Below are 12,196 nucleotides of genomic sequence, written 5' to 3' on the forward strand. Positions count from 1 at the left end.
ATTTCTGAATTATTACTACTTAGAAATAGCTGAAGTAACCTGTAGTAACACCATTGTTAGTGGTAGTGGTAGTAATTGGTGTTGTTCTAATTTTTGTTTTTAATGAGGTTTGTAGCCCATCCTGAAAGGCTTTTGACTCCATGCTAAGAACCTGGACTTAATTTTCCAGGTCTGAGGTTGTAAATTGGCAGCCCAAAGGCCTGATTTACTCTGCAAATGTGTTTCATTTGCCCAAAAAGGTGCCTTTAAAAAAAAATCAGCTTCTATTTAAAATAAGAATATTTTACCTAAAAATCGGTATTTCCACACTCACTTGAAAAATTAGAGGATCACCACACAAATATTCTGGAGGCAAAGCAGCTCCTTCTGTTTTAACTCGGGCTTCTGGTTGATATTGTGTTAGTGCTTGGCTGATTCACATATTTATGCTCCCCGAATGGCCCCTGAAGCTCTGTGACATTGAGGCGCCTGCCTTGAGTGATGCAGAGGAGACATGGGCAAGTGACTTTCTGCCTAGGGTGTCATCTGGGGAGCGGGGAGGGCCCTGAGTCATCCACACTCCCTCCAGAGGACCCCTTTCTGCTCACCCGTGTTCAGTACTATTGGTTACGGAACCCTCTACCCAACACCCAGGCAGGAAGCTGGACTAACACATGGGGTTGAGGGAGATGGAGAACTTCGGGAGGGATGGTGACAAATGCAAAGGAAAAATGGGTGTCACAAGATCAAATCTCTCTCTCTCCCTTTTTTACTCTCTCTCTCTCCTCTCCTCTGACTCGTTCCTTCTCATCCCCCCAAGATCTCGAAGCCGCCCCCGAAAGTCTCACCGCCACCGCCATCACCGCTGCCCCTCGCGGTCCCAGAGCTCGGAGTCCCGCCCCTCAAGCTATGAGAGCAGGTAACCCCTCGCCCCGGGATCCTCTTCTGTCAGCCACAGCGGAGCCCAGGCTAAGACACTGTTAACACTAGCTTCGCCTCCACACTTCCAGCACAGGGTTTGGCCCCCTTCCTCAGACTCAGCAGCTGGCACCACTTCCCTGTAGAGAAAGGGCTGGAGAGCCCGGGTGCGGTGGCTCACGCCTGTAATCCTAGCACTTTGGGAGGCCGAGGTAGGCAAATTACGAGATCAGGAGTTCAAGACCAGCCTGGCCAATATGGTGAAACCCTGTCTCTACTAAAAATACAAAAAATTAGATGGGCGTAGTGGTGGGCGCCTTTAATTCCAGCTGCTCTGGAGGCTGAGGCAGGAGAATCACTTGAACCCGGGAGATGGTGGTTGCAGTGAGTGGAGATCACGCCATTGCACTCCAGCCTGGGTGACAGAGCAAGACTCCATCTCAAAACAAAAACAAAAACAAGAGAAAGGGCTGGAGACCAAAAGGTCTTGCTGCCATCACTTATAGGAATGACAACACCATACTAGCTGTTTTTTTTTTTTTTTTTTTTTTTTTTGAGACAGAGTCTCACCCTATAGCCCAGTCTGGAGTACAGTGGGGTGATCTTGGCTCACTGCAACCTCCACCTCCTGGGTTCAAGCGATTCTCCTGCCTCAGCCTCTGGAGCAGCTGGGACTACAGGCGCCCACCACCACACCTGGCTAATTTCTGTATTTGTAGTAGAGACAGGGTTTCACGATGTTGGCCAGGCTAGTCTCAAACTCCTGACCTCAAGTGATCCAACGGTCTTGGCCTCCCAAAGTGTTAGAATTACAGGCGTGAGCCACCGCGCCCGGCCCTAGCTGCTCTTTGTACATCCACTTGCAGGATCCTCTCTACAACCATAAGAAGTGGGCATTATTGTTATCCCCATTTTAAATATGAGAAAACTGAGGCATGGGGGGTTAAGGAATTTGCTAGTCTCTTAGCAACTAAGTGACAGTTAGGATTGAAATCAGGGAACGTGGCTCTAGACTTCACTAAGGGACCACTCTAAGCACAGAGAAGCTAAGCAAACTATGTAAAACCAAACACTGCAAAGTAGAAAGTTCACTCTAATGCCTTTTCAAGTCAGTTTTCTCCTAACCTGGACTCTCTCTATGCTAATACATTGGTTGTCCCAACCTGAGAAGGCATCTTGTTGATGAGAAGAAGGAGGAAGGGAAGGAGAAGAGCAAGAATAAGAACTGGGGCTTTGTTGGTGTTTGGAATTGTTGACGTTCAATGGGGACACTGAGACCTCCAGCTTCCAGATGTGAGGGGCTGCTTTTTTCTTTCTCAAATGCATCTCACACTTGACTCTCCGTTCACATCACCAGGGTAGATTTTAAAATTTCATTGCCCTGGCCCCACTTTTCCCAAATAAAGCAGAATGTCTATAGGAAAAGGGAGGAGGGGCCGGGTGCAATGGCTCACACCTGTAATCTCAGCACTTTGGTGGGCCAAGGCGGGTGGATCACCTGAGGTCAGGAGTTACTGATCACCCTGGCCAACATAGTGAAACCTCGTCTTTATTAAAAATACAAAAATTAGCCAGGTGTGGTGGTGGGCGCCTGTAATCCCAGCTACTCGGGAGGCTGAGGCAGGAGAATCACTTGAACTCAGGAGATGGAGGTTGCAGTGAGCTGAGATTGCACCATTGCACTCCAGCCTGGGTGACAAAAGTGAAAGTTTGTCTCAAAAAAAAAAAAAAGAAAGAAAAAGGGAGAAGGAGAAGGTAGAAGGGGGAGAAGGAGAAGGTAGAAGGGGGAGAAGGAGAAAGAGGAGGCAGGAGAGGAATAGTTACCCAAATCCTGCTCCGTGTCAGACACTGTGCTAAGATTTTCAATACATTTTCTCTCTCATCATTCTGATAACACTATGTGCTATGCCGGTGCTTCTCTACTTCGGCTGCCCTTTTCAATCACTTGGGAAGTTATAAAAGATGCCAATGCCTGGATCCCACCCTCTAAACATTCTGATTTAATCCAGATGAGATGAGACCAGAACAGTGAGATTTTTAAATCTCCCCAGGTGATGTGTGGGAAGCATTTGAGGAAGAGGCCCTTGGTACCTACTATCACAATTAGGCCTTGGTGTTTCTGCTGAACATCAATAATTTCCAAGAATATCACCATCCAACAAGGCCACTCTGCAGCCCTGATTGCTCAAGACAAAATTAAGCCCCCTCTGTAATCAAGTCTGAGCCCAGATGAGAACACCGCAAAACACAAAAGTGACCAAGCATCTCTCTACCCTGCCTAATATGAGTGACTGCTGCTTCCTCGGCAGTCAGGCTTAGCCTCGGTCTAGTCCTCCCTCTTTCTAGATAAGATTGATGAAGACACCCAGTCAGAATTACCCCCACTTCCTGGCAGCATCCAATTCAGAACAAAGCTCCAGATCTGTAAATGCTGCCCAAACCACCTATCACCAGCCCAAAGCCTATAATAGGTTCTTTCTAACACCCTCTTACAGAGACACCTGAAACTTCCCTATGATATCAGGGAGTGACAACAATGTTTGTTCAACCCCAGGTGGACTCCTGGTGGCCCTTTTCTGGAGAATGTTGGCCAAATGAGCTAAACCACATCTCTGATCTGTTACAGCAGAGACAACTGCCTTTTGGTGGGCAAAGGGATCTGAGCGAGGTCACAGAGCTAGAAGTGTCTGGCAGAGCTGGAATAGGCACCAGGTTGGTGTGACTCAGCCTGAGCACTTCACCTATACCCCAGGCTGAATTATCTCTCGGCAGCTAAGCCCTACTGGCCTGGGCCAGAGAATCATACAAGGCTCTAGCAACTTACCTGTTAAATAAATAGTTAACATCACAAATACTACCCCAGGCCTCCTCTGCTGTCCCATCTCCTCCTGATGGTGTTGGCATCTGAGCTCCCAGTGCCTACTAAGCTGAGGAGCTTCCTAGCAGAAATGGAAGCAAACTGAGAGCTGGCACACAGGTTACACATTCAGTAGAAATGTGATTTTCAAGCCACAGAGCAGTCAGGGGCACTCCAGGGCACGAATCCCAGGCGCTAGTTCCTAGAGTGGCAAAAAACTGCCCTGGCCCTTGCTCTGCCACTTTCAGGCTGTTTGACCTCAGGCAGATCCCTAAACATCTCTGAGCTTCAGCTCCCTCATCTGTAAAATGGGAAAGTAATACCTTGCCCTGTCTATGTCTTCAAGTTCTAGGGAAAACTGTGAAAGTGCTTCAAGAGAGGTTTGTTACATACCGTGCAAATCCATAATGTGCTATTTTTATTACTTCCGTGGCTCAGAGAACTAATGAGATATACAGAGTCTGAGCATGCCCTTTCTAAGAAGTCAGACATGCCTTTGGTTTTTACTGCAGACCAAGCAGCCAGATCTAGACGTGACAAACTTGCAGAAGGCATCTCTGTCATTTTTGTCAGCCATTTTTTTCACTAAAGTTTTGGGTGACAGTCAACAGGATGTCTTTATTTCACAGATGGCAAAGTCACATACACAAAGACACACAGTTATACACAGTTACATTTATAGACAAACACATGGAAACACAGATGGACACACCCAGACATACACATAGTCACATGACAGACAATCAGAGAGGCACACAAGTGACGTTAAACTGAATAACTGAATCTGGATGGGGACCTTTTCTGTTTTTAAAGCTGCATCCTCAGACCCCAAAGCAGTTCCAGGTACATGAAGTAGTATTTGTCAAATGAACAAGTAAGAGAATGAATAAATAAAGGAATGAATAGATGGACAGATAGGTAGATGAATGGATGAATAGACAGTTGGTTAGATAGATGGATGGATGAATGGCTGAATGGTTAGATGGATAAATGGATGGATGGATGGATGGATGGATGGATGGATGGATGGATGGATGGATGGATGGTTAGATGGTTAGTTGGATGGATGAACAGATGGAAGGAAGGATAGATGGATGGATGGATGGATGGATGGATGGATGGATGGATGGATAGATGGATGGATGGATGGTTGGATGATTGGATGGATGGATGAATAGATGAATAGTTATATGGATGGATGGATGAATGGATGGATGGATAGATGAATGAATGGATGGGTAGATGATGGATAGATGGTTGCTTAGACAGATGGATGGATGGATGGATGGATAGATGAATGAATGGATGGTTGGGTGGATGGTTAGATGGATGGATAGATGGTTGCTTAGACAGATGGATGGATGGATGGATGGATGGATGGATAGATGAATGAATGGATGGTTGGGTGGATGGTTAGATGGATGGATAGATGGTTCCTTAGACAGATGGATGGATGGATGGATGGATGGATGGATGGATGGATGGATGGTTAGATGGATGGATAGATGGTTTCTTAGACAAATGAAAGGATGGATGGATGGTTAGATGGAGGGATGGATGGATACATGATTGGTTGGATTGGTGGATGGATGATTGAGAGATGGTTAGTTAGATGGATGAATAGATGGTTGCTTAGACAAATGGATGGCTAAATGGTTGGATGGATGGATGGATGGATGGATGGATGGATGGATGGATGGTTAAATGGATGAATGGATGGTTAAATGGATGAATGAATGAATAAATGGGTATACACACAGTCCAGCTTTCATACACACACATGCAGACTTACCTAGGAACAAAATCACATATGAACATATACAAACACCCCCAACACACTTTATCATCCTCAGATCCTGTTGGTCCTGCATCCATCTCCCTACCATGCTCCCCTTCAAAAGACCCTCAGGTCTCTCTCCCCCATCCCCAGGCACCGCGCCCGGTCCCCTGAGGAAGGGCAGAAATCCCGCCGAAGGCACTCCCGCCGCTGCTCCAAGACCCTCTGCAAGGACAGCCCTGAGGCCCAGTCCAGTCGCCCGCCCAGTCAACCCCTCCAGATGCTTGGCTACCTGTCAGCCAGGGGTGTAGTAAGTATTCTTCACAGCCTCCTCTGCCAGCCTTGGCCATGACACTTGGGGGATGTGGAGGCACAAGTTCAGGGCAGTGTATGATACACTTTAATTCAATTTCTGACAAAATATCCCACTGGCTCCAGACCTCATTAATGATGAACCAAATGATCATTCACCAGACTTTGGCAACACTCGCTTGGGGATTTTGGGGGGCAGGGGGAGAAAAACTAAATACCCAGTCTTTTTATCCGGGGAATGTTGACAAATAAATACTTGTCTCCAGAGTGATATCTGCAGGAAGACATGTTTAAGATACCATAGGAGGATTTTTTGTTGTTTATTTTTGGGAGAGAAAGGAAAAGAAGGGCTCTTTGACATAACAGAGGCACTCCAGCTTTTACATGAAGTCTGCATCTTTTATGCCAGCTGGCTGGCAGCATTGGTTGGCAGCTGGGATTTCATTTCACCTAAAAACATGACCTTGAATTTATATGAGAATTTTCTTCCAAGGAGGTCATAGCTCTTGACCTGCATCCTCTCATGTAGCCACACAAGGTCTTGGGAGTTGAGGGCACAGCTGTTCTCACTAGTCTCTTCTACAGATGGGAAAGAAGAATCAAGGCTTAGAGAGGTTAAGGGCTGGGGTAAAGCCCCAGAGCAAGGCAAGAGTTAATCCAATTTAGCAACCCAGCATTGAATAGAATTAAGCAGTGCTGCCCCAAGTCAACAAGGACAAGCTGGAATTTGACTTCACACAGTTTGACACCATTAGCAAGAGACTTAGAAATGGATCTGAATTCAGTCCTAGCTTGGCCACTTCCTAGCTGTGTGGCTTTGGGCAAATTACTTAATCTCCATTTTCTCATTGGTAAACTTGAAGTAAATACCACTTCCGTATGGAATTGTTGGGAATATCCAATAAGATAAAGTATGTGAAGGCCTTTTGTAGACTCTAAAGAGACAGACGAACAGGAAGAGAGTCAACATTGATAGGGTCTACAATTGCAGCAGACAGCTGTGAAAGAGACTGTCTTCTCTAGCTACATGTGAACTTGAAAATTTCAGGTAGATGGTCCCTAAGGAAGGATGAGGTGGAAGCAAGGAAAAGTTCAGGGGTGCTTGTGGGGATGTCAAGAAAGGGAAAGCAATGACAACAGTTGGGCCTAGTTGACACAATAATTATCTGCAGTGCATTCCAGGAATCTTCTTTACCAGTCAAGGCACCCAGCATAACCAAGGTCTAATTTTACCCAAATCCTCTGCCTACCTGGAACCATCTGCAACTGTCCCCAGACTCCTTCTTGGTAGAGATATCTGTGGTTACTGAGTCCTTGCAGATGGCAAATGCCCACCTGCATACTCTCTCTCACACAAATATCCTAAAAAGGGGTCTTCCCAGCAAGATAGAAAGTCTAGAGGCCTAGATTTGAGTCTTGTTTTGGCCGGACTTGTCATTTTACCCCTCTCAACCTCAGCTTTCTCACCTGAGAAATGGGCATGATTATCCCGCTTGTCTCCCAGGAGGATTGTGGCAAAGGTAAAGATAAATTTGAAATATGAGCATTAAGAGGTAGAGGAATGTTTTTAAGTTAGTAAAGGATGCCTAATCGCTCTGGTCATGGTATTTGTGGTGGTCCATCTGGAGGTCCCAATTGACCCTAGCTAAAAAGTGCCATTGGAAGCAACTGGCTTATACTTTCTTACATGTCTGGGATGGTTTTCCAACAAGACATGTCTGTCAAGATGTTACAAAAAGCTGGGTCTGTCCTCCCACACAAGCTGGGGAGGTTACCAGATTGGCTATTGGTAGTTTGCTTTCCTAAAACACATGGGTTCTTAATGGCTTTGAGGTACAATGCCTCACTGTTCTTCATGAGCCTGGCCCTATCAGAAGAGCTAAAAGCCAGAGTTCACCTGTACCTATAAGAGAGGCCTTAAGAGCTCAGCTAGCCTAATGCTCTGATTACTAAGAAAGGAAACTGAGATTCACAGAAGGGAAATGATTTCCATGGGCCATGGCAAGGCAGAGTTGTTTAAAAACATGGAATTATTAGTTTGTGGTCACATCATGTCCCTGAGATAGTAGTAATTACTTAAATGTTTCTGAGCTGTAGTTTTCTCATCTGTAAAAAATAATAATAGTAATAATAATAATATAGATAATAACAGTCTCTTCTTCAAAAGGCAGCTGTTGAGCCCAGTACTTGATACAGGTGCAAAACTTGACAAATAATATGATGACAACATTCCAGATCCTGGCTCTTCACTTACCAGCTGTGACTCCTTGAGCAAGTTTCTGTGTCTCAGTTTCCTCAAAAACTGCAAAACAAGGATAGCAATAAGACCTACCTCATAAGATTGTTATGAGAATTCAATGACACAATGTAAGTAAAAGTTTTAGAGTATAACAGGCCAGAAGTAAATGTTGCATAATGCTTACTGCTTGTGATAGTAACAGCAGTAGAAGTAATAGTGGTGATAGCAGTGGTGATAGTAGTGGTGGTAATGGCAGTGGTGATAGTAGTGGTGGGAATGGCAGTGGTGGTGATAGCGGTGGTGATAGCAGTGGTGGTGATAGCGGTGGTGATAGCAGTGGTGGTGAGAGCGGTGGTGATAGTGGTGGTGGTGATAGCGGTGGTGATAGTGGTGGTGGTGATAGCGGTGGTGATAGTGGTGGTGGTGAGAGGGGTGGTGATAGTGGTGGTGGTGAGAGCGGTGGTGATAGTGGTGGTGGTGATAGCGGTGGTGATAGTGGTGGTGGTGATAGCGGTGGTGATAGTGGTGGTGGTGATAGCGGTGGTGATAGTGGTGGTGGTGATAGCGGTGGTGATAGTGGTGGTGGTGATAGCGGTGGTGATAGTGGTGGTGGTGATAGCGGTGGTGATAGTGGTGGTGGTGAGAGGGGTGGTGATAGTGGTGGTGGTGATAGCGGTGGTGATGGTGGTGGTGAGAGGGGTGGTGATAGTGGTGGTGGTGAGAGGGGTGGTGATAGTGGTGGTGGTGAGAGGGGTGGTGATAGTGGTGGTGGTGAGAGGGGTGGTGATAGTGGTGGTGGTGAGAGCGGTGGTGATAGTGGTGGTGGTGAGAGCGGTGGTGATAGTGGTGGTGGTGAGAGCGGTGGTGATAGTGGTGGTGGTGAGAGCGGTGGTGATAGTGGTGGTGGTGAGAGCGGTGGTGATAGTGGTGGTGGTGAGAGGGGTGGTGATAGTGGTGGTGGTGAGAGCGGTGGTGATAGTGGTGGTGGTGAGAGCGGTGGTGATAGTGGTGGTGGTGATAGCGGTGGTGATAGTGGTGGTGGTGAGAGCGGTGGTGATAGTGGTGGTGGTGAGAGCGGTGGTGATGGTGGTGGTGAGAGCGGTGGTGATAGTGGTGGTGGTGAGAGCGGTGGTGATAGTGGTGGTGGTGAGAGCGGTGGTGATAGTGGTGGTGGTGAGAGGGGTGGTGATAGTGGTGGTGGTGAGAGCGGTGGTGATAGTGGTGGTGGTGAGAGCGGTGGTGATAGTGGTGGTGGTGAGAGCGGTGGTGATAGTGGTGGTGGTGAGAGGGGTGGTGATAGTGGTGGTGGTGAGAGCGGTGGTGATAGTGGTGGTGGTGAGAGCGGTGGTGATAGTGGTGGTGGTGATAGCGGTGGTGATAGTGGTGGTGGTGAGAGCGGTGGTGATAGTGGTGGTGGTGAGAGCGGTGGTGATAGTGGTGGTGGTGAGAGGGGTGGTGATAGTGGTGGTGGTGAGAGCGGTGGTGATAGTGGTGGTGGTGAGAGCGGTGGTGATAGTGGTGGTGGTGAGAGCGGTGGTGATAGTGGTGGTGGTGATAGCGGTGGTGATAGTAGTGGTGGTAAGAGCAGTGGTGATAGTAGTGGTGGTGATAGCAGTGGTGATAGTAGTGGTGGTGATAGCAGTGGTGATAGTAGTGGTGGTAATAGTAGTGTTGATAGTAGCAGCCACAATAGTAGTAGCAGTGGTAATAGCAGTGGAGTAGTAGTAGTAATAGTAGTATTGTTCCAGGCATAGGCTGGGCTGGGACTAGAGCCAAGGCCCCTGCTTCCCAGACCAATTTCTTTCCATCCTAAATGGTAGCTGCAGCCCACATGGCTAGTCTGCCCCAAAGGTTGCCTGACTCCTGGAAGAATCACATGGCCCCAGATCTGGTTCTTTGAGTGCTCCTCATGCATGGCCCTTTCTCATCTTCTCTATTACAAAAGCAGAGATGAAAGAAGTTTCCAGATTGGATCAAAGATTTTCCAAGTGTCCTGGCCCCAAGTTTTTCTCTCCGTTAAAGCTAACAGCAGAGTCATTTTCATTGAATCACCTGTCTGATGATTCATTTAAGTCTACAAACACCTATGGAGCATCTACAAAGGGTCAGGCTCTGACTTATCTCAGGATCCAATTACTAAGAAGGAAATAGCCTGTGCCTTCTAATGAAGGGAGACAGACAAGTTAAAAACAGTTAAAGGCAATGCACAACAATTGGTGCTCAGATGCTTAGTTGGGGTACAAGGTTAGCAGACAGGGGAGGGGACTGGGATTAGGATTAGGGTTGGGCAGAGAAGGTTACAATTACCTGAAAAGCTAAGGGTGAGCCAATGAAGGGGGAAAATAAAGACTAGAGTTGAGGGTTGAGATAAAATTCCACGGCAAGATATGGGCTCTGGAGGTAAAGAGGAGCCCAAGCATGAAGGATTTTCTATGCCATATTTGATTACAGATATTTCACATGCACAGCTCTTTTAAAAACTCAAGGACAGTTGCATAATATCAAGGGGATTATTTGCATATATGAATATACAAATCGGGGGGTTGGTTCTTAATGAAAATCTTAGTTGGTGAACCAAAGGTAACCTCAGGCTCTCTTGCTTGGTCAGCACCCAAATCCAAATAGAAGATCCCAAGACAGTTTATCTCACACATGGTCCTTATCTTCACTCCACCATCTCTGTTCAAGGCACTGGGGAGGCAGAGAGATTGTTAAAAAAACAAAAAAAAAAAAAACAAAAACACTCTTCCTGAACTCCAGGGGCTCACAGTCTAGTAGTCAGAAGAATGCTGCAATATAGTGTGATCATTTTGTAATCACAGCTGGGATTGAGTCAGGAGCACCAGTACCTTCTCCAGTTGTTAAAATATTCTAGTACTTTCATGCCAGTTGGTAAATAGGCCCTGCCATTACCTCACCCAACCCCAGTCAACCTAGCCATCCCTTTTCTCCCTTGGCACTTTCTGGATCTTCTCAAAATCCTGAAACAGAAAAGTGACACTTACTTCCCTTCAGTGTCAAAGCCAGCTTCCTTTGTGGTGGGGCAGTACCCACAATGAACTACTTATTGAATATTGTGAATGTCACTCCTGGCAGTGATGAAAGCAACTACAGTGTGTTATGGAAGCACAGAGTAAGGGCCAGACAATGTTGTCTTGATGTCTGAGAAGGCTTTACCAATAAAGGATCATTTCAGCTAGGCTTTGAAGGATGCATAGGAGTTCATTGGGTTGCAATGGTTGATAGATAGAAGGAGGGGAAAACACCACTATGTGTCAGGCACTGTCACATACTTTACATAATTTTTGCCTCATTTGGTACCTAAAACAGTTATTTGAAGTAGATGCAATTATTATCACCATTTCGAAGATGGGAAAATAGGCCGTGAGGTGTTGGTACCTAGGAATGTAACCAAATTGGGAGAAAGGGGAACTGTTATGAGTTGTGGTTTGTGCCTTGAAAGCTTACCCTGATAGCTGGCATGGAGGGTGGGCTGGATGATGGGAAGGTGGATTGGATGATGGAGAGGCTCATGGCTCCAAGGATTAGCCAAGCCCTTTCCCTGTGATATGGGGCTCTCTATCAAGTCTATCATAACCAGAGAGGAAATCTAGAAGGAGGCTGATCAAGACTGGAGCTGAGCCAAAGATAATGGCAGGTTTCTTGTTTCGTCTTCTTGCCTCCAGCCTGGGCCAATAGTTGCTAATCCCTGTCCACGAAAACCTGTACAAATGTCAAAACCAAAAACAATAATAATAAAAGCAGAACTCATAGTCCATAAAAGAGGATCTCATGAAAGAAAGAGGCAATATGATTAAGACATGAGCTTTGGAGTGGATCTGGGCACCCTGGGGTTCTTGATCTCTCCCTGTGAGACCCTGGGTGACAGCAATAACTAATGCCTGTTGAGCACCTGCCATGCACCAGGTGTTTACTGAGCACCTACTATGCACCAGGTGCTAGGCCAATTCTTTACATGTATCATCATCATTGCATTTATTTTTATAATAGCTTTTCAATGGAGCTTCCATGAATATCTCCACTTTATGATAAGGAAACCCCAGCCAAGAAAAAATAAGTAAAAGGCAGCTATTCAACAGAGAAGCTAGGGTTT

The 12,196-nt window shown here is 46.4% G+C and overlaps 1 protein-coding gene across 1 annotated transcript in view; it reads left to right on the forward strand.

The window, feature by feature from the left end:
- The window catches only part of SRRM4 (serine/arginine repetitive matrix 4), a 182,802-nt gene that overhangs the window by 143,704 nt on the left and 26,902 nt on the right, over positions 1-12,196 (forward strand). Inside the window, exons 7-8 of the mRNA XM_024256814.3 lie at positions 800-898; positions 5,685-5,841. Of these exons, the coding sequence (XP_024112582.1) occupies positions 800-898; positions 5,685-5,841 (256 nt within the window). The remainder of the gene's footprint in view (positions 1-799; positions 899-5,684; positions 5,842-12,196) is intronic.

This window comes from Pongo abelii, chromosome 10 (genome assembly GCF_028885655.2).
Source record: "Pongo abelii isolate AG06213 chromosome 10, NHGRI_mPonAbe1-v2.0_pri, whole genome shotgun sequence".
Lineage (NCBI taxonomy): Eukaryota > Metazoa > Chordata > Mammalia > Primates > Hominidae > Pongo > Pongo abelii.